The sequence below is a fragment of the Trichoderma reesei genome, assembly GCF_000167675.1.
Source record: "Trichoderma reesei QM6a unplaced genomic scaffold TRIREscaffold_15, whole genome shotgun sequence".
Lineage (NCBI taxonomy): Eukaryota > Fungi > Ascomycota > Sordariomycetes > Hypocreales > Hypocreaceae > Trichoderma > Trichoderma reesei.
In genome coordinates this window covers 688,758-712,474 of record NW_006711162.1, presented here as the reverse complement: position 1 = coordinate 712,474, position 23,717 = coordinate 688,758, and the positions used below count along the sequence as shown (strand labels likewise).

The 23,717-nt window shown below is 54.4% G+C and overlaps 9 protein-coding genes across 9 annotated transcripts; 5 read left to right on the top strand and 4 right to left on the bottom strand.

Annotated features, from left to right (window-relative positions):
* Positions 1 to 216: 216 nt before the first annotated feature.
* TRIREDRAFT_109385 (uncharacterized protein) lies at positions 217 to 1,055 on the bottom strand (the record flags this gene model as incomplete). Its single annotated transcript, XM_006966970.1, has 3 exons — positions 217 to 587; positions 714 to 900; positions 969 to 1,055. 3 exons carry the CDS (start codon positions 1,053 to 1,055, stop codon positions 217 to 219), a joined length of 645 nt encoding a protein of 214 aa, XP_006967032.1.
* Positions 1,056 to 1,427: 372 nt separating this feature from the next.
* On the top strand, positions 1,428 to 2,435 carry TRIREDRAFT_4791 (uncharacterized protein; the record flags this gene model as incomplete). The annotated part of the gene is made up of 1 exon (XM_006966867.1): positions 1,428 to 2,435. One exon carries the CDS (start codon positions 1,428 to 1,430, stop codon positions 2,433 to 2,435), a length of 1,008 nt encoding a protein of 335 aa, XP_006966929.1.
* Positions 2,436 to 9,808: 7,373 nt separating this feature from the next.
* On the top strand, positions 9,809 to 10,945 carry TRIREDRAFT_50039 (mitochondrial Mn superoxide dismutase). Its single transcript, XM_006967064.1, has 3 exons — positions 9,809 to 10,024; positions 10,114 to 10,379; positions 10,517 to 10,945. The coding sequence occupies exons 1-3, from the start codon at positions 9,892 to 9,894 to the stop codon at positions 10,814 to 10,816; spliced, it is 699 nt and encodes a 232-aa protein (XP_006967126.1). The 5' UTR covers positions 9,809 to 9,891; the 3' UTR covers positions 10,817 to 10,945.
* A 401-nt stretch (positions 10,946 to 11,346) lies between these two features.
* On the bottom strand, positions 11,347 to 12,634 carry TRIREDRAFT_109381 (uncharacterized protein; the record flags this gene model as incomplete). Its single annotated transcript, XM_006966969.1, has 2 exons — positions 11,347 to 12,161; positions 12,223 to 12,634. The coding sequence occupies 2 exons, from the start codon at positions 12,632 to 12,634 to the stop codon at positions 11,347 to 11,349; spliced, it is 1,227 nt and encodes a 408-aa protein (XP_006967031.1).
* A 1,385-nt stretch (positions 12,635 to 14,019) lies between these two features.
* Positions 14,020 to 15,525, top strand: TRIREDRAFT_37783 (uncharacterized protein; the record flags this gene model as incomplete). The annotated part of the gene is made up of 1 exon (XM_006966875.1): positions 14,020 to 15,525. A coding segment is annotated over one exon (1,506 nt), but the record flags the coding sequence as incomplete, so codon positions are not given.
* A 181-nt stretch (positions 15,526 to 15,706) lies between these two features.
* TRIREDRAFT_109379 (uncharacterized protein) lies at positions 15,707 to 16,720 on the bottom strand (the record flags this gene model as incomplete). The annotated part of the gene is made up of 1 exon (XM_006966968.1): positions 15,707 to 16,720. One exon carries the CDS (start codon positions 16,718 to 16,720, stop codon positions 15,707 to 15,709), a length of 1,014 nt encoding a protein of 337 aa, XP_006967030.1.
* A 1,319-nt stretch (positions 16,721 to 18,039) lies between these two features.
* On the top strand, positions 18,040 to 19,930 carry TRIREDRAFT_109378 (amidase; the record flags this gene model as incomplete). The annotated part of the gene is made up of 7 exons (XM_006967063.1): positions 18,040 to 18,294; positions 18,349 to 18,495; positions 18,729 to 19,100; positions 19,161 to 19,287; positions 19,346 to 19,468; positions 19,529 to 19,717; positions 19,773 to 19,930. 7 exons carry the CDS (start codon positions 18,040 to 18,042, stop codon positions 19,928 to 19,930), a joined length of 1,371 nt encoding a protein of 456 aa, XP_006967125.1.
* A 610-nt stretch (positions 19,931 to 20,540) lies between these two features.
* Positions 20,541 to 21,836, top strand: TRIREDRAFT_65137 (glycoside hydrolase family 64; the record flags this gene model as incomplete). Its single annotated transcript, XM_006967062.1, has 1 exon — positions 20,541 to 21,836. One exon carries the CDS (start codon positions 20,541 to 20,543, stop codon positions 21,834 to 21,836), a length of 1,296 nt encoding a protein of 431 aa, XP_006967124.1.
* Positions 21,837 to 22,247: 411 nt separating this feature from the next.
* On the bottom strand, positions 22,248 to 23,513 carry TRIREDRAFT_109376 (pyridoxal-dependent decarboxylase; the record flags this gene model as incomplete). The annotated part of the gene is made up of 1 exon (XM_006966967.1): positions 22,248 to 23,513. One exon carries the CDS (start codon positions 23,511 to 23,513, stop codon positions 22,248 to 22,250), a length of 1,266 nt encoding a protein of 421 aa, XP_006967029.1.
* Positions 23,514 to 23,717: the final 204 nt, after the last annotated feature.

Genomic DNA, 23,717 nt, shown 5'->3' with positions numbered 1-23,717 from the left:
GATGCCTATAGAAATCCTTGCAAGAGGTCATCTCTGTCGTGTTACAAAGTCTCAGCGTTTGCGATGAAGAACTTTGCGTCAAAATTCAACGAGATACATCCTTTCCGAAAGTTCACTTGGGATTCTTCATTTTCTTCCCAACCTTTTTCCGGCCCTGCCAAAACCACAAGTGGGGAGGGATAGGGTTCGTCTATTATCAAGCTATCGAAGCGCCGTCTATGAAGTCTTCTTCTCCTCCGTAGTAGTACTCGTATCCTTGCTCTTCTCAGCCCCCGGAGCCGGGACTGGCGCTTCCGGCTGCTTCGCGCCCAAAAGCAGCTTGAAGACAAAGGTCAAGAGGTCCCTCAGCAGCGTGACAATGCCGGTGCACGCGAGCTGCCACGATGCAATGCTGACGCTACCCAGCGGCGCACGCGGGAACGAGATGATCCACTCGGCGTAGTAGGGAAACCAGCCATATGGCAGCCAGAACATGGGCTCTGTAGCGTACCAGAAAGGAATAATGTACTGCGGCGCGCGGGTAATGAGGAGGCGCAAGGCCGTCAGGGTGCTGTCGAATCGGGAGCGGGCCGTCTCGAGGCTCTTTTCTGTACACACACAAGCACGGGGACACGGGTCAGCGGCCACAATCGTAGATGCCAGGGCAGGGCAGATAGATGTAGGGGCAATGTGAATGTCTCGGGGGGGGGGTGAGGGCAAGGAGGTGTACGTACTGGTTGTCTCAAGCTGCTCGAGAAGCTTGTCGTGCTTGCGCCTCAGCTTAGCCCACTTTGCAAACTCGTCCTGGCTGCTTGTGGCGTTCATCTCCCTTCGCACGGCGAGGTATTCGGCTTGGAGCTTCCGCTGCTCGGCGGCGGCCTTGGAGGTCGGCACGGGGAGGAAGTTGATGAGGGTCCAAAGCTGCGCGGCAGCTGTTAGCAACGAAGAGACCCAAGAGAGCCTGCAGCTGGTAGATGATGCCGACGTACCATGTCGTTGATCTTTGCTGCGCCGACCGCGTTGATGAAGCTCACAGTGGCCTCGACGAGGAACACGATGAGCATGAGGGACGGCATTTTGGCGGCGAGGGGCACAGCTCTGCAGAAATGAAGACGATGGCGATGATGCTGTGCTCGAGCTTGTCGTGTTCTTCTTCTTCTTCCTCTCTCGTTCGTCTCTCAGTCACCACAGCGAAAAGGGGGAAGCTGGATCTGATGCAAAAGTCCACGATTGGACAGAATGACTGTCTTGTCCTGTCCTGTCAAGTCAGCTTTGTCTGGCCAGCTGGACAGACGACGTATGTCATAACCCCGGAACATTGCATGTGGGCTGTCGCCGGCGCGTGTTGCCAGCTCAGCCCGCTCCACCATGCACTTACCCTGCACTAACCTTGAAAGCGATCAAACACCGGCGAACATCAACGTCAACCCTGGAGGAACAGAAATGAAATGTCGAGAGCGCTGGACGATGATGTCAAGAGGGCGTTAAAGCACGGCGACCATGAGCAGGTGTTTCACAGAGTCGCGGATGCGCTGACGCAGCGACTACCGGAGCTGCTGGAGGTTGAATTCCTGGGACGAAGCCACATGGTGGATGAGCACACGGTTATCTTGCAGGATGGACCAGCGATAGCGGTGCCCAAGTTACGACTGGTGCAGGCTTTCCTGTATGCCCGCGGGCTACTGAAGAAGTACGTGGGAGGAGTGCTGGATGGGGGCAATGGAGATGGACTTGTCACAAGAGCAACGGCCGTTATTCTGCTCATGGACCCGGAGCATCTCACCGCTGCCAACACGAGAAAGAGGCTGCTCCGGGATGCCATCAAGTCCGGGACAGACATTGGGTCGAAACTACAAGATGAGCTGTACTTTATAGACAGCCTTCTGACAAGTCGTCTTCATCGCCATACAAAGTCACCCACCTTATGGAGTCACCGCCAATGGCTCATGCAGCAATTCCAACATCGCGACCTCGCCATTGATCCCACAAACACCATGAAAAGCGTCATCCTCATCGCCGCCGAGCGCCACCCACGAAACTACTACGCCTGGCTTCACGCGCGCTACCTCACCCAAGCCGTCGCCGAAACCACGCCCTTCCAAGAGCAGCAGCAACAGCAACTCGCAGGGATCCTCGAAGCCGCGCAGAAATGGGCTCTCGCGCACCACGACGACGTCTCCGGCTGGGCGTTCCTCATGTTCTTCCTGGACCGGCACCCGGAGTATGCTGGGACGGTGGTGGGCGAGGCGACGAGGCGGGCGGTGTCGTTTCACTGGCGGAATGAGGCCGTCTGGTACTTTCTGAGAAACATTGTTGCGAGGCCGTGGTGCGGCAGGGATGCGCGTGAAGGGGTTGAGGCTGCGAGGCTGGCGCTGCTGAAGGGCGTGGAGGCGAGGTCGGACGGGGAGAGGGTACTGAGGCAGGCTTCGAGCTGGATTGAGGAGTATTCTACCTAGTTGAGAGGGGAAAGATGAAGAGTACGTCCCTAGGAACAACAGAGGAGACAGAGACGAAAAGTGCAATTGTTCCGCAACTTAGAGCCAGCACACTCAACGCAGTCTTCCTTACCTCCTAGGCAGGCAGGCAGGTTGGTATGCACGATAGTCTCGGACCATCGCTCAGGGGAGGGCGAATGGCGCGGCTGAATGCAAGGCAAGGTCGGACCGTACAGGGCGGCACCGGCGTGAATGCAGGAGGTTAACATTCTCAGTCACTGTTGACCAGTCACTTCCCCCCCAGCTCTTGTTGACGACTCAAAACCCACTGAGGTTAGCGACCTACAGTCGTGTGCAGGACGATTTTGGATGCAGGTATGTCGGAAGATTGGGAGCAGCGTCGGCCGCATTCCCGAGCTCCCGGGGAGACTTGTGTGCATGAAAGCCGTCAAGTGCCGAGAATGAATGATGGATTGAGGAGAAAACTTGGCAAAATGTGAGAACTCCCTGTTCAATTCGGTTACGTAAAGAGAGGCCAGCTTGACGAGAGCAAGAGAGGTAGGTATACGATTTGGATGTGTATCAAGGAGGTGGTGGCAGTAGTCGCATAGTAGTAACCAAGTCACTGACGTACGAGGGGGAACTCATGCATGTCGTGAACGGTATTTGAAGCTGCATGAATTTGGCGAGAGGGAAGCGAGATGCACCGCAGGCTTTCAGATAGAGATTAAGTTGCTGCTGCTATTTTTGCCAAATTTACGGAGATGAGCAAGCATGGAGACGAGGTTGGCCATAAACGAGATTACACGCGTCTTGCAGAGCCAAGGTACGTATCAACAAGACAACCTCCAAAGAATCAACAAACCTGGTAATACAAGTATCGCTGGATCCTGGTGAAATAGATTCTAGGTTAGTACCGGTAATAAACATGTTAGTCGCGGCATCGAAATGATATGAATGAGCTCTTCTGCGAGTTCTGGAGCGTCCTAAACCCCGTAGCGTGCGGACGCGGCTTTGGTCTTGGTGATCGGCCCTTTGGACATGAGGCTCGCCCTCTTGGCTCCGAGATCTGCAGAGGCTTGCCCCTACAGAGAAGCTACGGAAGGACCGCAGGCCTGTTAGTGATGAAGCTGTAACGTGAAGCCGGAGACTTCAGAATTACTCGTCATAATATCGCTCCATGGGGAACGATTCAGGTTGCTTTTCAACCAACACGCGAATCATCAAGTCGACGTGTACTGCCACGATTGGTAAGCCTCGAGAAGGTGTCTGTCTGTCTGTCTTGGATGATCGGGCCATCGGGATCGCGAGATTTGATTCGCCTCCTTGCTTCTGTTGCCTCATTCATACATGAGCACCTCCAGCTGCCACATGCACGCGCTGGAACACGCATAGAAGTAAAACCGATGATGGGATTTCCCGCGCGCCGGGAATGAGCAGGGCAGTGAGTGAGTGGTCTTGGGGGCCAGAGCGCATGTGGCTTGGAACCGACCAGGATCGAGGGGCCTGGCGCTCGTCTATTAGCGGCTGCCGGCGTGGTCTCTAGCGGCCCGCTCGGCTATGCACCAATTTGATCGTCGTGATGGTGGTCGTGGTCGTGGTGGTTGATGGTGATGGGCGAGTCTTGAAGCTGGACGAGGCTGGCGGGAGGCGAGCGGCAGAGGCGGTTGGCTTTGGAAGGGGTCAGGATGGAAACGAAACGAGACATCTATGTACCCATGAATCAGATGATTCATGCTGCGTGCAATGTCTGATTTCGCCTCAATGCCTGTACTGTAGACCTACTCACCTGTGCGTGCCGCAATTGCGCAGCATGCCATCCTTCAGCTGCACGTTGGTGCAGCTCGATGACGGCGGAACAGCCGCCACGCCAATCGACGACGCTGGTGATGATGGTGGCTGCTTCCATTGAAGACAGGTCGTCATTTGTCGCAGCGCCGCAGAAGCAATTCGAAGACAACATCGCTGCGCTCGACGTCACTGCAAGAGGCAAGAACCCTCAACTGGCGGCTTGAAGCTGTCGCAACCGTTCTAGACGTTGACACCAAGCATCTGCTAGCCAGGATTGGGCTGCCAGCAAGCTGCGTCTTGCTTCTGTGCTTGATCCTTGCTCGTTGCCTGTCTCGGACGGCGAGTTTCTGCTTCTGCTCGCTTCTCTTCTCTTTTGGTGCTTGTTTTGTTTCGCAGTGGTCTTGTAGCGATGCAGACTTGGCCCCAAGCGGTTGGTTGGCATGCAGATGAGATTGAGCGAGGTCGAGGGTCGTGCTTTAGTGCCTGCTGCGAGTCTGCTGTGCAGCAGACCGAGAGCCACTCTGGCCCATGCTGGAGATTGACTGATGTGCGTGCAATTAATCTGGTGCGTTGATACGGGCAACAGTATGGGGTGCAGCGTGCATCAGAGGGCCTCTTGCAGCCCCTAGCAGTGCCGCTACACGACGACGGCCTGGGATCAACGGTTCCCTGATTCAGTTGCACCTGGACCAGGCTTGAATATCACTCACGTCTGCCGTACCGGTACTCGGTCTGCTGAGGAGGGCGCCGGTATGTGTTGGTGACCTCAGGCAAAGTCGGGTTACCTTGCATGGGACGTGAGGCATGACCCTCCCCATGGATGCAACGTCGGCAGACTTGGATGCATGATGCTGGAACAGAGGGTTGGAGATGTTGGAAGATGGCTGACATGCCGGTACGAGGAGACGCAGAACAGCAGCAACATCAGACTTGGAAGTGTCCAATAGCTGATGATGGCAATTGCGGCCGATTCGAGACAGGGCTTGGAGGAGCTGAGCAGGTGATGCCGTGTCAAGCTCATCATCAGATGGAAGAAGCAGAAACCACGACGAAAATCAAGGCAGAAGCAACCACGAAGCGTTGAAACAGAGAAGCCATCTGCAGCCAACGTGCATCTTTGGTCTGATGTACCGGTACCCGTGCCACCCCCCTGCTGGCGCCTCTTCCCCGCGCTATCGTGCCCCCAGCACCCTTCCAAGGCCCTTCCAAGGCCTGCTGAACGGGCTCGTCCGCTCAGGTAGCGCAAGTACTTGTACCCGGCCAAGCCCCCCGGGGGTTTCATTAATCTTGGACATCTCGCTTGCATCCCTCGCTCTCCGGGCCTCCTTTTGAACGCACTTCAGCCTCTCCACAACCTACCTTAAAGCACTGCAAATCTCAGGTACTGTACTGTACTGTACTGCTCTAGCCTCAATACTCAGGGCAGGCACGTTGCTAGCGTCCGTGGCCCTCTGCACCTGCTGCGTTGCGCCTCGCTCGATAAGGGCCTCGTGCAAATCTCCACTATCGCTGCTATCGCTCATATCTCGCTCGCATCGCCTCCCCTCTTCGCTTCTCTCCTCTCTTCTTCTTCCCTCCTCTGCCGCATCGCCAAAGTCCTTTTCTATTTCCTCCTCTCTCTTCCTCTCTTTCTTTACCCTCCTTCCCCCCCCTCCTTCCCTCTCCCCCTCCTTTCCTTTTTACCATATACTCGCCGTTTTTCTTTAATCTCTAATTGCGTTTCCTTTCCTCGTTGTCTTGCTTGCTTTGCATTGCATTAGCCGGCCTGCACTCGATCATCGTCCATCGTTAATATTAGCGCGTCTCGTTGTCTGTTTTGCTTGTTTCGGCATTTGCATAAGCTCTCGGCTTCCTAATCCGATTTTCCTCGTCATATCTGACCGCGATACGAACCCGAGGATCCGACTCGAATCATTCTCCGCATCTCGTCATTGTTGCTTGAAGTCCGGTTCCTGCTCCTCCTGTCGAATATCGATCTGCATCTGCTCGAATTGCCATCCTCAATCTCGTCAATCTCTCCGAAGTCGTCTTTGCTCCCCTCCAGTAGTCTGGCATTCTTTATATGCGTAATCTCTAATCACCTAATACCTTGACATCTGGGTCCATTTGGCTGTGGCATCTCTTCATTTTGTACTTGCTGTTTCTGCTCGTCTTGTTTCAACATGCGCCCAAATTCCGTCCTGCTAGCGCCCCTGGCTTTATATGCCTCGGGTGCCCTTGCTTTCTATCCGTATACGCCGCCGTGGCTGAAGGAGCTTGAAGAACACAATGCTGGAGAGGCAAAGAGGAGTGCGGACAATGGTCTTACGTTTGACATCAAGCGGAGAGCATCCCGACGAGTGAGTCTAGCCCTTGACTTACACCCCACGGCCTATACCTGACTTGTATGCTGACCATGGTTCCAGGCTCCGGCATCCCAAGAAGAAAAGGCTGCCTGGCAAGCGGCCCTTCTGTCACACAAGTACAGCGAATCAGTCACCCCGAGTCCCAGCCCTGACACCACTCTCTCAAAAAGGGACAATCAGTTCTCCATCCTAAAGGCCGTCGACCCCGATGCGCCCAACACCGCCGGCCTCGCCCAGGACGGCACCGACTACTCGTACTTTGTACAGGCATCGCTTGGATCTAAGAAGACCAAGCTGTACATGTTGCTTGATACGGGAGCCGGCTCGAGCTGGGTCATGGGCACCGACTGCGTGTCCGAGGCGTGCTCCCTGCACGACTCCTTCGGGCCCGAGGACTCGGACACTCTGAAGACTAGCACAAAAGACTTCTCCATTGCGTATGGATCTGGGGCCGTCAGCGGCTCTCTGGTCAACGATACCATCGAGGTGGCGGGCATGAGCCTGACATATCAGTTTGGGCTGGCTCACAACACCTCTTCGGACTTTGTGCACTTTGCCTTTGACGGCATCCTCGGCATGTCGATGAACAGCGGCGCCAACGAGAATTTCCTGTCGGCGCTGGAAGGCGCCGGCCTGCTCGACAAGAGCATCTTTTCCGTCGCCCTGGCGCGAGCATCTGACGGCCACAACGATGGCGAGGTCACGTTTGGCGCCACGAACCCTTCGCGGTACACTGGCGACATCACCTACACCCCCATCCCCAGCGGCACCGATTGGTCCATTCCCCTGGACGACATGTCGTATAACGGCAAGAAGGGAAACGTGGGTGGCATCAATGCCTACATCGACACCGGCACCTCGTACATGTTTGGCCCGTCCAAGAATGTCAAGGCCCTGCATGCCGTTATCGACGGCGCAAAGAGCTCAGACGGCATCACCTGGACGGTTCCCTGCGATACCACGACGCCCTTGGTCGTCACCTTTTCCGGCGTCGACTTTGCCATTTCTCCCAAGGACTGGATCTCCCCCAAGGACAGCAGCGGAAAGTGCACGAGCAATGTCTACGGCTACGAAGTCGTTTCTGGATCTTGGCTCTTTGGCGATACGTTTCTGAAGAATGTATATGCCGTCTTTGATAAAGAGCAGATGCGGATTGGTAAGTTGCTTGAATCCAGCAAGAACTCCCATTACGCCTCGGCGTTACTGACTCGATCTAGGATTCGCCAAACGTTCATCCAGCGATGTCGGCAGCCAGAGTTTCGTCACGGCGACAAGCACGGACACCGCCGTTGCCTCTGCTACTGCAGCCAGCACCGGCACCGCCACCTTTGGAGCACCGTCATCGGCACAGCCAACCATGGGCCTGGATGGCCAAGAGACTTCAGGCGCAGCGCAGCCCACCCAGACCACTGGCTCCTCGGGGGCTGTATCGCTTCGAAGTGGCAGCGCGGCTCTCGTTTTGTGTATATTGCCGTTCCTTGTAGTGATGGTATGAAAGACTACCATGCTGGATGCTCGCTCCTGCGATACTGGATGCTTCGCTCGTTACCTTTATATTCTTTCCAAATAGCGAAATAGTCCCTGGCGACGCCCACTGAAACCCTTTGCCATCACGGCGCAACTGTGCAGGGATTGCACCATACCAATTATATTTGAAGCCATTTCAAATGGTCACATACGAATGACCGCGTCACTCCCTCGGCTCTTTGTCTGAAAGACACCCTTCGTATGACTTTTGCTTGAAGCAGGATGTGAAATTTCTGTGCATATCGGGCTCGACAAAGCTTGAAGACGTTGTCAGCGTACGCTCCGACGACTGCTGCCCTGCCGACGTATTTACGACACCGCCCGAGGTCGCTTGATTGATACGAGGCTTCACATGACCTTGGCGCACACGGACGGGCGGCACCCAAAGCGAATCTGTTATGGCCTGTTGAAGCATATAGACGGCAGAAAATGCCATGTATATAGTGTATGTCAAAGATCAATTGCGACAAATGTGCGTTTATATGGCCATGTGATACATTGTAAGCTGGCACGCCAAAGGGGGGAATCTGCGTTATGGCCGCGGTTCATGCTCCAACTCTAGAGTCGGAGTGAATCGTCGACCCCGAGCAAGCGGGAGAGGTAATTAGACAAAGGCTCTTCCATGTATGCTGCCGCTGAAGCTGCGCTTTTGGCTATCTGTCCGTTTGTTCATGTCGTGTTGTTCTTCCGTCCCTTAGGTCATTTGCCTTTGATTTCCATTGGTGACATCATCCAATATTGGTTCTGCTGTTCTTCAACATGTTGGAACCATATGCATTTACTTGTGTAGATCTATGGTGCAATTAGTCGTGATTGAGCAAGGTATTCAGAGAAGATGCCGTCTGGTAAGAAGTATCGCAGTTGTAGGGTGGTGGTGATTGTAGCTGTCGGGAGCTCCTAAGTGACCAGACGATTTGCAAGCTGCATGACTCGTGAGAGCTCCGATGGCTGACCTCGGGAACTGCAGCTGCACTTCTCCAGACTTCCACAACATGCGGCCTTCTGACAGCACTGCCTTCGACCATCTTCTCCCCATATAACGAAGACACCATCATCGAAGAACATTCGCGATCCAGCTTCAGTGAAGGTACCCAAGTAACTCCCCGTCTCGTCAACGATACTGCGCAAAGTACCCCAAGCCGCACCAGTACCCTTCCCACCCCGCGCCATGCTTCCCCCGCTAGAAGTACCCCCAGCAGCAGCTGTACCTTCTAGCCTATCAAATCGGCGACAAGAGCAGCACGTCCACCCCCACCAAAGTGACGAAACGATGCGCTCAGCTCCGTCCTTCCGGGGGGCCACTGAACGAACGAACGAAGCCGAAGCTCGGCAATCCGAACGCGCGAAGCTCCATCCATTGCTTTTTTGGCCCCGACCCGATAAAGAGCTGCAGCTTTTTTGACATCATTCCCGCTTGCTCCCCCAGAGACACTCAACTCCGGAATAACCTCGTCTGCCTCGACGTTACGAGCATACTAGCAGCAGCCAATTGGTAAGCGCTCTTGAGCCTTTCGCAATTCCCTTTCCTTGACATTCCATCGCCTTATAATACGTCCATCCTCAAACTTCTTCCCTCAGCGCTGATTCCTCTCCCCGTTTGTTTCCCATTCTCATCACTTTCCCCCCTCGGGTTCGACGAGCTCCTTCACCCCGCCGCAGCCAATTTGCGCGCATCCAACAAACGAATATCCGCTGACCTTACCTGACCTTCTCATCTTGCGCATAGCTTCAGACCTCCAAACAAATCAACACCACCAGCGACACTACAAACGAACACACACACACACACACACACACACAGAAGACCGCCCAGCATGGCCTCGTCCCTCCTCCGCACGACTCCCGTCCTGCGCGCCGGCCTCCGCGCCCGTGCCGCCGCCAAGCCCCTCGCCGCAATGGCCTCGACGAGCTTTGTCCGCGGCAAAGCAACCCTCCCCGACCTGCCGTGTAAGCTGCAACAAACCAAATCTCGACTTGCTCAACCACTCCCCCCAATGAAACATGAACCGGCTGACATAAGAGGCCAATCATAACAGACGACTACGGCGCCCTCGAGCCCTACATCTCGGGCAAGATCATGGAGCTCCACCACTCAAAGCACCACCAGACGTACGTCAACGGCTTCAACGCCGCCGCCGAGGCCCTCGCCGAGGCCCAGGCAAAGGGCGATGCCAAGGCCGCCGCCGCTCAGGCCCCGCTGCTCAACTTCCACGGCGGCGGCCACGTCAACCACTCTCTCTTCTGGGAGAACCTCGCGCCCAACGGCAAGGGCGGTGGTGGTGAGCCCGAGGGCCAGCTCCTGGTATGTTTTTTTTTTTCCATCGTCACACTTGATCAAATACACCCTTTCAACTCTCTCTCTCTCCCTCTCCCATCGCCTCAAAAAGAAAAGAACGGTAACTGACGCTCTCTCCCTCTCGGTTTTGGTGTGAGCAACAGACCGCCATCAAGCAAGACTTTGGCTCCTTTGAAAACCTCAAGAAGCAGACCAACGCCGCCCTCGCCGGCATCCAGGGCTCCGGCTGGGCCTGGCTCGTCAAGGACAAGTCCTCGGGCAACCTCACCATCGTCACCCGCGCCAACCAGGACCCCGTCACCGGCAACTACGAGCCCCTCCTCGGCATCGACGCCTGGGAGCACGCCTACTACCTCCAGTACCAGAACCGCAAGGCCGAGTACTTCAGCGCCATCTGGGACGTCATCAACTGGGGCACCGTCGCCAAGCGCTTCGGCAAATAGAGACGTTTTGCGCGCAAAGAGAATTAACATGTTAAAATCTATCTCAAGTTTCTGGCACGATCCTTGCTGTTGCCTGTTTCTACATGTATCCATAAGTAGTACATAGGATAAATTAACCGAAGCGTGTTCAAGAAACCTACAGCTTGCGATCCTTGCTTCATTATAGCCAGTGAGTATCCGCAAGGCAACATACGATGAAGACGGACCCATTCCATTACCAGCCTCGCAAATGTTATTGCTGATGTATTCATGTAGCTGCTCGTTGCCATTATGGTTTGCAAGGCGACTAACGCCCTTCTGAGTAACAGATACAAGAAAGCTAGCGCTGATTGCATATTCCCAAGTCCTCCAGCACGTCACATGCCAATCCCCGACGAACGAGCGGCAAACCATCCTTCAAATTCACATGCGGCCGATAGATGACTGTCCATAGCATCCATGGCTTGGTCAGAAATATACAAGCATTCCCCAAAATGCAGGCGCAAAGAGAGCCAAGAAGTGATTCCATGCCTCCTCTCCACGCCCCCCCCTCACTGTCGCTGGCACCTAGCAATGCCCTGATATGCCACAAGCTCGTTGGGATAGGCATCCATGAAGATCTCGTCGGCAAAATCGTACCAATCCTGGTTCTCAGGGGAAGTGCGGGCCTCAAAAAACTTGGCGTACTCCCACCACTCCGGATACCAGCCGCCGTTATCCCAGCCGAGTATGCACACAATCTTGCTATTGTGGACTACAATGTTGCCCGGGCTCAGCTCTCCGTGCGTGAAGCGGATGCGGTAGTCTGATTGGAACTGACACGTCAGAGCGTGGGCAACCGGTGTCGGGACCGACGGGACGAATGATGTTGCCAGGAAAGCAACATATTCGCGGCAGGTTGGCCTGGCTCGGACTGCCCAATACGTGTTCTGCACATGCTGATCCAATATCAGACAATAGGGGCCAGAAAAGGCAGACCCCAGCAGGTTCGTCTTGCCAACGGTAGTGGCAGGAGTGCGGATCGAAGTCATGCCACCCCGCATGTTGTTGACGATGCGCCGCAGTTGGCGCGCGTAGCCATACTTGGCTTCAGGCGTGAGGTCGTACCATATTGCTTCCAGGAGCTCTCCTTGAATCACCCGCTCGAGACTCCCCTGTGCCTCGCTGGGAGGTGGCAGCTGCAGGACGGGGATGTCAAGGCGGTTTTGGATTGCGTTTCCCAGAAGTAGTCCGACATTGGTAATCGAGCGATACTGGGTCGAGATCAACTGGCTGCCATCACCACGCCCCGACTTGAGAGTCAGCAGGAGAGAGCGTGGCGTAAGAAGGCCTTCCAGGTAGATTGTGTGAGGATTTGGAGGCGGTTCTGGACGAATGATCAGCATCACTTGGGGCTACTGGCCATGGCCAGCGGACGTCAGACTCACGCGGTGGTAAAACTGGAGGAGTCGAACGCCATCGCCGCGATACTGGCGGCTCTGGCTCGTCCAGATGACTACGAGGTCGCTTGACCCCCGCAACCACCAGTGGCAGGCTCTGGGGTAGAAGAGGCCTGGGGGCATGCACAAGCGACTGAGCTCCCGCATCCCGGGCTGGAGAGCTCTGTGGCTTGCCGCCAGCGGGCTGCCGAATGGTAGCCGCGCCGAGGCCAACGGCGTTGCTGCCCGAGATTCGAGGCCCGATGGTGATGACGGGGGATGGGGACCTCTCCGGAGAGCGTGGCTGCAGCAACCGCATCGCACGCTCTGGGTTGAGGCCTTCCATTTTGTCAAGGGGGTGATCCTCGGTGCGGTCGAAGACCGGAGAGAGCCGACGGCTGTCAGTCTCCGCGTCCGCCATGTCTTTTGCTTGAGGGCTGGATGCGTCAGAGCTGCACTATAATCGACATACATGATGGCGATACGATTGGATGACGGCCTACCTGTGGCTGGCGATCTGAACGACTGTGGGCGGTGAAGCTGCTAGAATTCAGTGAGAATCGCGGGCGAGAGAGAGAGAGAGAGAATCGAAGAGACAGGCTGAGAACAAGGCAACTGGGCACAGCAGCAAAGATGCTTCGATGAGCCTCTTCTCGTGAGGAGCAAGCAAGCGTGGGGACTCAAGTTCCTCAGTCCCAAGTTTGAGATGCGGGCGTTGGAAACTCTGGTGCATAGATGAAGATGCTGAAGAAAGAGAAGAAGTTAGAGAAGGAAGAGATTTCGAGAGCTTAGGGATCTTCTGCTGCTTGTCGTCTTTGTTTACCTATGGCTGCACGTGCTTGGGCAACGGCATCGAGGAAGGGGCAGCTGTCGGGCAGCTGGCGGGCAGTTGCTGTTCGAGTCCCGGTATCAAGTCGGGAAGAAGCAGGATACATCCATCTGGGTGTATTCGAGGAGTAGACGGAAGTACCTTTGATGCATTGTACTCTCCGAAGGAGATGGAAGATTGTGAGAGAAAAGTGAAAGGGGTGGTCCTTTTTGCGGCTCACCAGCAGTTGTCTCTCTGGTGGACGGCATTGATGAGGCGGTAGCTTGCAGGTCAAGTGTTGATGTGCTAGAAATAGAAATTTAATAAAATGGACCTGGTGAAGCAAGATAAAGCTTTGTCTGTTTGGAAATGGAAGTTTGCCTAGGTATCTTACTTATGTAGCGAAGGCGATGGCTGTGTTGGTGAAGCAAACATATGGCTTTAATATCGGACTCGAGGAAGCAGTCAACCAGGTCCATATAAAGCAGTGAAGTAAGCGCTTCCAAGGTGTCTTTCAACTCATTGGAAGCAAGCGACTGGGTATTCTTGATTGGATTTGTGGAACAACACCATGCGTGACACTACATGTGCTCCCAAATATTCAAGGCGATGTAAAACAATCCCTTAGCTTATGAGTCCCAGTTTGAGCGACAAGTTCATCGCTGTCTGTCTGCTTGACATCTGCAACAGACCACAATAGAAACAGACCCTCGTCCTGATTCGTTGCTGATAACGTTCCTTGCCATGGATGCGAGCAAGGATCATCGCCGAGCCAATCGTGGGGAATGCTGCCATCGTCCGAGCCGCTTGCGCGGAATAAGCCTAATGACCGACAGGCAGACGCGTAATACGATCCATCTGGAATCAGGAAATCCTCTCCCAGCTTCGAGTTGCTCTAACACACAATGGCCGTGATCATGGCCAAGCTCGTTGCCCTGCTGGCTTCGGTTGCGGCCGTCCAAGCAGACCGAGATCCCATCCTCCCCTTCCATGAAAGCGCAAGAGCCAACGCCAACCACATCTTCAACGCCATTCACTCTGCCGGCCGCCAATGGGGATCCTCGCTGAACCACAACGGCTTCGGCTTCATCCCCGTCGTCGTGCCGGCCGGGACCTCGTTCTACCACGGAGGCTACGCCAAAGAGCCCCCCAAAGGCCCCGAGTGGCTGGCTTTCGAGGTTGAGCACGCAGAATACTTTGCGAGGCCAATGCCGAGGGGACCGGGGGGACCTGGTCGACGTCCTCCATGTCCATCGGAGGGGGAGCAGCCTCATCCGGTGGCAGATCAGGAAGAAATGTACAGCGGCAGTTGTGAGAGGGAGAAAGGGCAAGTCAGAGGCTATCTGCAGACATACCATACGACGCGGGACATACAGCTGCTCTACCTGGACGGAACATCGGCGGGCAAGGCCGATATTGGGACCCTAGACTCTCAAGATGAAGTGCTCTGTCAAAACAACAGTGTGCAAGGCATTTCCCAGGGCGAGATGCAGCGCGCAAAGGCGCTGTGCGACATGGTGACTCAATGGGGATGGGACGGAATCATGCGCATGGAGGTTGGCTTCGAAGTCATATACTGCAACTTCAGCGCCGGGCTGCACCTCGATTCTTCGCTTCGAACGCTCCTAGCAGAGGACAAGCTGAAAGACGACGCTGACTTGATGCCGCTGTGGTTGAGGGCGGCGGCAGAGCGATATGATGGCATCGGCGGCGACCGGGTCAAGATGGACTTTTCGTCCATGGTGTCTGGCTTCTTCTTCCCCATCAACATCTCCAGTACCGATCCCGAGCGGCCGGACCTCATCAGACTGGGGGCAGCGAAGCGGGAGCATCTCCAGGACATAAAGGCATACATACAAAGCGTCTTTATTGAGCCGAGAAAGTTTGTTGTCAACTGGCAGGCGGTTGTCGATATGATCATTACTCGGTTTGACAAGAGGCTGGCGGCGATGGCTTCAACCAGAGTATCAGCGGATCAATTCGTTGATGAGTTGGAAGGGGCCACGCTCACGTACTATGAGGCTCCTGGTGCCCCAGGTGACATCACACTGGCAACGAATGAAGATGACAAGAACAGAACTGCCGAAGCCATTGATCGTTGTGCTGCACACTACCTCACGCCGGCACTTTTGAGGCAGCAGGATTGGACTCTGTCAGATGCCCTGATTCATACCGCGCTCAAAGTCGTTACGCAGCGTATGTGTGATGACCTATTTCTCATGCGAGCAATACTCCTCCAGGCAACAGCAGATGCCACACCTGACGCATACTTGATCAAGAGAGGAGTCAAAAGCACTGCCATGGGGAACGCAGTCGACCAAAGCCAGGCTATTGCCCGCACCCTCGTTCGAGAACTTTCCTGGACCACATGGAAGAAGCCACATCTGTGCAGTGAAGAAGAGGTTCTTCTTGTCGCGATGTGGCCGGTTGGAGACAGCATCGATCACTTCAACCCGGGCTGCGTCTCGTTCGAAGAGGCATCAGCAGACCGGCGAAGCTATTGGAGACCCTATGAGCGAAGACCCCGACCCGAATGAACTAGAACCCATTCAATATCGCCGTGTTGCTGGAGGCACCCACAAGTTCCGGAATCATGAGATATGACAACTCTCTATGTTATACCCCTATCTTTATTGCTATGCTATGCTATCACTTCGTCTGCCAGCTTCCAGTCCGCAGCTAACCCTATTCGACCCTGATTCCAAGCAACTTCTCGCTAAGCTCCCAACACCTCTTCGCATCCTCCTCGTTGTACGTATGATCAGCATGTCCCCTCCATTCCGCACTATCCGACTTGGACATGTGCACTGCCACGCTGCAATCCTCAAGATACTTGCCCGTCACGCCCTCCGCCAGGACATCATCACTCACAGCCGCCCAAATCTGCGTCGCGGCGCCCTGCTCGCTGGACTTGAACAGCTTCTTGGGCCAAGCCGACACCATGCCGTCCAAATAGCCCCTATCCCAGCCGCTGTTGTCCAGGAACGCGGAGTCTAGGATAGCGCCGGGGTGAACGCTCCAGGCATGGAGGTTCTGCGCGCCGTAGCGGCGGTCAATCTCGGAGGCGGTGTAGATGCTCGCCGTCTTGGCTTGGCCGTAGGCAACGGGGGGGATGTACTCGCCCTTTTCAAAGTTGGGGTCGTCCCAGCGGATGGTGCCGTAGCGGTGGCCGACGCTGGAGACGTTGACGACGCGGCTGGGATTGGAGGGCGAGGCGCTGGCGAGGAGGGCGTCTTTCAAGAGGGCGAAGAGGAGTAATGGGCCGAGGTGGTTGACGGCGAGCTGCTGCTCGAAGCCGTCCACCGTGACCTTGCGCTCGGCAAGGACTCCGCCGGCGTTGTTCAGCAGGACGTTGAGTCTGCCGCCGGACTGCTTCAGGAACTCGGCGGCAAAGGCCCTGATGCTGGCCGTGGACGCGAGATCGAGCTCGAGGAAGTGCACGTTGGGCAGGTCGGCGATGGTGGAGAGCGCGGCCTTGGCCTTGGGGATGCTGCGGCCGGCGAGGTAGAGCTCGGCGCCTGTGGGGGCGAGGGCGCGGGCGCTGGCGGCGCCGGTGCCGGAGGAGACGCCCGTGATGATGATGACTTGGCCCTTGAGATTTGTCTTGCCGGCGTCCCTGATGATTTGTGCGGCGGTGGGACGGGCGTCGCCTTCGCCGGCGAGGTTATCCCAGGCGTGGACGGCGGCGTAGCGAGACATTGCTGTTGGATAGTGTCTTTTTTAAATATAATAGAAGCTGTGCGGTAACAAGATGGTTTGTTCAGTTAATGTATTGTTGTTGAGCTGTGTCTGATGAAGCCAGGAGAACATCTTCGAGCAGCTCATTGATCTCTTTTATAACCAGTATCCTCCATACCAATGCCTTCTCCTTGGTTCTAATCTCCGTCTTCTTGCCATTCTTCGGCCTCTTCATCTTCTTTAAGTCCGTCAATTATCATCTTCCAGCAGTAGAGACTCGTGGGGCAATGGCCAATCTGTGGCTGTCGAACTGTTTCCAAATGAAGGCATCACCATTGGAAACTCCACTGGACGACGATCGAGCCAATGGGGGAGCTGAAATTGCGAGCAGACCAATCACATGTAAGACTTGCTCCTCAAGTGGGAATGCCGGGAATATCTACAGTTTGATGCTTCTGCTGTGGAAAGACAATGCCAAGCTGTAGGTGAGGAATTACCTGGGGATTACTGGTTGATTGCCCCATTCTTGGCTAAATGTTGCTTTGTATTGCATAGGGAGAATAATCTCCTTGAGATGTAGCCTTTGCAATGAAGAAGATGCGATACTTCCCGTGTCTGGACAAGGGGGCATATGACGCAAATAGGTTATTGTCCTCGTGCTTGGAGTCGCCAAAGCATCATCTCATCTTTACAGGGAAAGTTTTATGTGGATGTTGCTTTACATGCTTAGCAAAGCTGCTTCTTTCAGTGACTCGCATCATCCCTTTAGCCAATGAACGGACTGTTGTTACTACCCGTGGCAGAGCAGGGCGGACATAAAACCCGACATTCATCTAGGATGCAACGCTACTACATAGCATTGACGTTGTCAAGTGTACGCGTTTATCCTCTGCTACCGACTGTTCACCTACTTTAACTTGTTAGAGAACACCATATGAGAAGAAAATCACCACAGCCTCCAGTTCCCTAAGGCCTCACGTCATCCTTTGACATCTCGTCGAATAAATGTTCTGCCTAGAAAGGAGGCTTTTGGGACTTTTGTATCTTCCGAACAGGCACACGTCTGGAAAGCGGCAGCCTACTCAGGCAGCCAAATATGACACGATCGGCTACCCTGAATGGCAATTTACAAGAAGCCTCAGCTGCGTCGAAGGAATTGGCCCCCTGGTCGCCGCGTATGGCGTATTGTGATGGGCATATCTACAGCTGCTCACAGACGGCGTATAAATGTAGAGGTGTCTCTTTACTCGACCTTCAAGATCTCAAGCTATCTGAGTGTATTTGTGATATCTTTTGCCAACAACGAACATCACACTTTCTGCATCCCAAAATTCAACAGCATGTCCTTCAAGCCGTTTAATGTCCTCACCACCAATGCCGTGGACCTGCAACGGCTCCTCACAAGCAAGCAAATCACCAGCATCCAGATCGTCCAGCAATACTTTGACCAAATAGACCGCCATGAACCGTTTCTCAACGCGCTCATCTCTCCCGCCCCTCGCAATAAAGTGTTACGAGTCGCCGCAGCCCTCGACGAGGAGCGCAGCAATGGAAGCGTTCGTAGCCCGTTTCACGGAATCCCCATCGTCCTCAAGGTGAGTATCAACCGAAACTCCATATGCACACCCAGAAACTTACAAGGTCAATAGGACTGCTTCATGACGGCTTCCAGCCTTGGCATGAGCACAACCGCAGGATCATGGGCGTTTGTCGGAGCCAAGGCGTCCAAGAATTCTGCGATTGCGCAGCTGTTGATTGACGCTGGCTTGATCATTATAGGGAAAGGCAATATGACGGTATGGAATGCCGGCGCGCAGTAGGCCTTTATTTGCTAACGGTGCCAACTGGTAGGAGTTTGCAGGCATGAAGATGGCAACGATGATGCCAGGATGGTCCAGCCACGGCGGACAAACACTCTCTCCATACGTGGGCAGCATTGAAGAGAACGAAGCCATCATAGGACATTCGGTCAGCAAACACGTCAACGTCATGCAATGCTTTGAGCGAATGCAATACTCACATTTGCCAGTCCCCAGGAGGATCCTCCACTGGTTCTGCCGTCGCCGTCGCCGCCGGCTTCAGTCCCCTCGCCATGGGATCAGAAACGATTGGCTCGATCGTCACACCGTCCACGCGAGCTGGCCTATACGCTCTCAAAATTACCACTGGTGTTCTGGATACGACGGGCGTGTATACAATGACAGACTTCTTCGACAGCGTGGGCCCCATGGCAAAGAGCTCTGCTGACGTGCGAACATTGACCGAGATTCTTCTGCAGCGCACATTCAAACGTGACAAGTGGGGGACTTGGGAAGGCCTTTCTGTTGGATTTCTCGATCCTAGAGAGTGGAAAATTGCCGAGACAATGTGTCCACAGCATGAGGGCACTGCCGAACAAATGGTGAGCAGGCTTTCAGCTCGGTCAAATCTCAGCACAGGTTGAGTTCTCACGAAGTTACAGGTCGAAGAATACGAAGCTGCTGTCAAACTGCTGCAAGAAAATGGCTGCTCATTGAAGTACCCCGTCAAGGTCGGGGACCTCGATGGAACAAGTGTAGATGGAGAACGGGCCACTATGCGCATCGCATGTAAGCGTCCCTGGCATCACTCACCCTCTTGCGTCTCGTCTCACCGTTGCCTACCTAGTCTGGGAGTTCAAAAACGTAGGCATACGTCGCTTCATCGATGCCTTTGACGAATGCCCCGTCCGCAGTGCCGAAGATATCGTCAAGTTTAACAAAGAGAATAGCGATAAAGCAATGCCCGCACGTGAGTTCGACAGCTGTGGAGGAGAAGAAGAAGACCACAAGATCTAACCTTGATACCAAGCATACACTGAGCAAGGAGACCTCGAAAAGACACTCACATACAACGACGAGCCAGAGAAGCTTGAGGCGCTGAGGAAAGATGTTCGAAGTGCCGCCCAAGCGATCATCCACACCGCGTTCAATTCTCAGGGCGTAAACCTCCTCGTCGCCCCTGGCGATAGCTCTCTGTGTATACATGCCGCTGCTGCAGGTAAGCAAGTCCTCTGAACACCAGGATGAGATCTTTGGTCTTACTAATTCGGCAGGGTATCCCATCGCCACCGCGCCCATCGGTCAGTTGAGATACAATGGACGCCCGTTTGGCCTGTGTGTGCTGGCCAGGGCAAACGAGGAAGAGCTGCTTCTGCGCTTCATGGCTGCGTATGAGGCGGTGGCTAAGCCTCGTCCTGTACCCGATCTGTGAAACTCCTTCGTCAACTGCCATCAATGTGTCGCCTCAGATCCTTATCATCGTTTGTTGGGTAGAGCTTAAATTTATGCTTATTTTATGACCGAACGAGCTTGGGCTACCTTATACCGCGAAGAGTCTGGTTCGGGCCATTCTTGGATCCATCTTGCTATCCGAACCTGCAAGCGTCCGAGCATTATTGGCTAATGTCGACATGGAACATCTCGGTTCGATCAAATGATGGTAAGAGCCACGCTACCTTTTGGAACTCCAAGCGAGATCTTCGATGAAGCCAGTAGTTGGTCAGGCTGCCAGAAGATGGCTTGTGAAGCGAACGTGCAAAATCGGCCCATTGGCGATCCAGATTGCTCACCATGGAGCCGTAAAGCTTAAAAACTGGCACACGAGGCTCGGATCAAGTCACGGCTCCTTCAACAATTTCTGGTGATTCTCAGATATAAAAAGGCATCCTGGGGCCCCTTTCTCCATATGCATCTTCAATATTCTGCACTCTTAAAGAACATCTGCACCCGCCAATATCACCAACTGTCTCTTCTGATTCGAAGCATCACCACTATACATGATGTATTTCGAACTCGTCCTCGCCCTCCTGACTGGCCTGGCCATGTCTCTCGCATACCAAGGTCCCACGCTCCCCGACAAAGGCTTCACGGTTGCTCGATCTGCTGGAACAAAGGTTACGGTCACAAAGGACAACACGCTCAATGGCTCGTACCACAGCAACTTCACCCGTCTCCAAGCCGAAAGAGTTGAGCCCCTCCCGCTGGAAATTGTCAACAACTTCGACGCTGGCCCAGTCAACGCCTACATCCAAGGTCTCGACTCCAAGGGTGCCGTCGTCTTCGTTGCCGCCAACGGGAGCCTCATCTACCCCAGCTCTCACGGTTCCCGACAACCCGTCAAGATCGACCACGACCTCGCCATCCCCCTCCCGCGCAAGGGCAAATCTCTCAGCCTCAAGATTCCCATCCCGCTCTCTTCTGGGAGGGTCTACTTCTGCCAAGGGAACCTCAGCTTCTTCATGCTGGACACGGGATACGGCGAGGGCCTCGTGCAGCCCTCCGTGACAAACATGGACGACCCCAGCGCCTCCCTCCACTGGGGCTTCGTCGAGCTCACGTACACGGCAGCCGGCACAGTCTACGCAAATATCAGCTACGTTGACTTTGTCGGCCTCATTCTCAGCATGGCCCTCTCCACCAAAGACAAGCCATCCAGGTCTCAGGTCACACGCGGCCTCCGCGCCGACGCAGTCCAGGCGTTGTGTGAGGGTCTTTGGAGACAGGGTAAAGTCGATGGTCAACCCTGGCTTGGCCTCTGCGTCGTCGACGAGAACAGGCGCCTCATCCGCATCCTCTCCCCGAACTACTACCGCCGCCTGTATGACGCCGCCTTCGAAGGCTACTGGAACGGCTACATAGATAAAGTCTGGCGTCACTACTCCTACAAGCCCCTCACCATCGACACGCAGACGCCCGCTGGTCCCGTTACATGTCGGGTCATCAACAACATCCTGCGCTGTCTCAATGACACCCGCGGCTACTCACGTCCCCTGGCGACCGACATCTGGGGTTGTGACAGCGGTCCCTTTGGCCGCGTCAACGGCGACAACGACGTTCACATTGCCGTGATACCGCGTCTTTGCGCGGCGTTTGTCAGGTCGACGCTGCTGCTGCCGGGAGGAGATGTGCAGCCTAGCTTGAACTCTTCGCATCATTATACAGTTAGCCCGACGCATCATTATAGTCGGCTTGTGCATGAGCTTCAGGTTGATGGCAGGGGATATGCGTTTTCGTATGACGATGTGAATCCTGCTGGGACGGAGGATGCTTCGGGGCTTGTTTCTTCGGGGAATCCGGATACTTTGACCGTGTACGTTGGGTCTCCGCCAACAGATTGAAGGGAGTTGATAGTAGAACGGAGGGGCATATTGAATCTTTCGAGCGTGAACAGCAGCGAAGAATAGTCATGGACAAGCATTTCAGTACTTGCAGAACTAAATAATCAGTCATATTATCTTCAGTTATCGGACCTAATATCTAAGAAACGATAGCCACCAGCCGTTCGATGTTTTTGAGTGACTGACCAAGAACCACACGATAAATCTTTTCAACAAGTTGATTGTCTACTTGGTATAGCCTCTACTGATCTATTCGGGTTAAGCAGTGTACAAAGACAGCTTTTGTGTATTTGGTCCACCTTCAACCCCAAAACTTGCACTTCATCAAGCCAACCCAAGCAACGTGGAACCAATCCAGGCAGTGAGCAACATGCAGAAATCTTGACGTACGTCAATCCCATCAAGCCCCGGTCACATTTTGAACATCTTCTTGTGAAGCAAAGAGGCCGAGACTTCCTTCGCAATGGCGTCTAGACTTTGCATAACCCCGAATAGCTCATTCCTGGTCAGTTGGGGAGAGATGATGCACATTCGCAGGTTCAAGACCTTGCCGAGCCTCGTCGTCATCGGCGCAGCAATGTCTCGCTCCACTGCTAGCCGCGATATTTCTGTATTTACCTTGTCGCAGTAGTCGTCGGGATCAAAGTTCCCGTCAGAAGGCTGTGAGATGGGAGGAACGTAACGAAAATTGATAATTCCCAATTGTGCTGGTGAGATAATCTCCCAGTTGTCAAAGCCTCGCAAGACCCCTTCCGCAAACTCTGCGAGGTCGATTCCGTGATCAATCATTTCCCCTACCTTGTCGAGGCCCAATCTCTGGAGAGTGAACCAGAGCTTCATGCCTCGAGCGGGTTGAGTCATCTCAATCCCTCGGTTCCAAAAGTTGACTCTATCTGAGGAAGCCTCTGCTGCGTCCTTGATGTACGAAGCATCCGTGGCAAAGCTTTCGATGAGATGGCGTTTGTCTCTGACCAGAAGCAGCCCGCAGTCGTAAGTCTGAAAGAGCCATTTGTGTGCGTCCCAGGTCAGGCTGTCGGCGCGACCGGTCCCATCCGCACAATGTCTATGTGATTTCGAAAGAAGCACCGAAGCTCCATATGCTCCGTCAACATGGAACCACAGGTTTTCGGACTCGGCTATATCGGCCAGAGCGTTCAGATCGTCAATGCCTCCGGTGTTGGTAATGCCGCAAGTTGCCACGACCATAAAGGGTACCAAGCCGCTCTTTTTATCCCTTTCAATCTCTTGCAGTAGGCTTGTAGGCTTAATCCTGTAACTCAAATCGTGATCGACGCGACGAATTTGCTTTCGGTGAAAGCCCACTATAGACAGGCCTTTGGCGATGGACGAATGGGTTTGCTCAGACACGTAGATGACTGCCTTGTGTCTCTGCTCGAAATGCAACTTGGCATCACGCGCGGTGACAATTGCCGTCAAGTTGGCAATTGAGCCGCCAGATACAAAGATGCCGCCGGCTGATGATGGGAGCCCGGCTTGCTCTGCGAACCATTGGATGAGGGCATCTTGCACCGTGCAGGCTCCCGAGCCCAGGATCCAGCTTCCTGCTCCAACATTATACATGGCCATCACCATGTTTCCGAGATACGAGTTTTCGTCAACGGGAGAGGGGATAAAGCCAAAGAATTTCGGGTGATCCATGGGTATTCGGTGGGACATGATCCTGATCATGTCGCCTAAGACTTGGCCCAATGGTGTTGCGTGTGTGCCTGGTCTTGCAGCATTGAGCATGTACACGACTTCCTCTTCATTCGCCAGGTCGATGACTCTCGGGGATGTCAAGGCTTTTTGCGTAAAGAGAAAGTAGTTGCAGAGCTCCTCCATTAGTCGTGTATGTGTCGCTTGTAACGATACGCTCTCTCC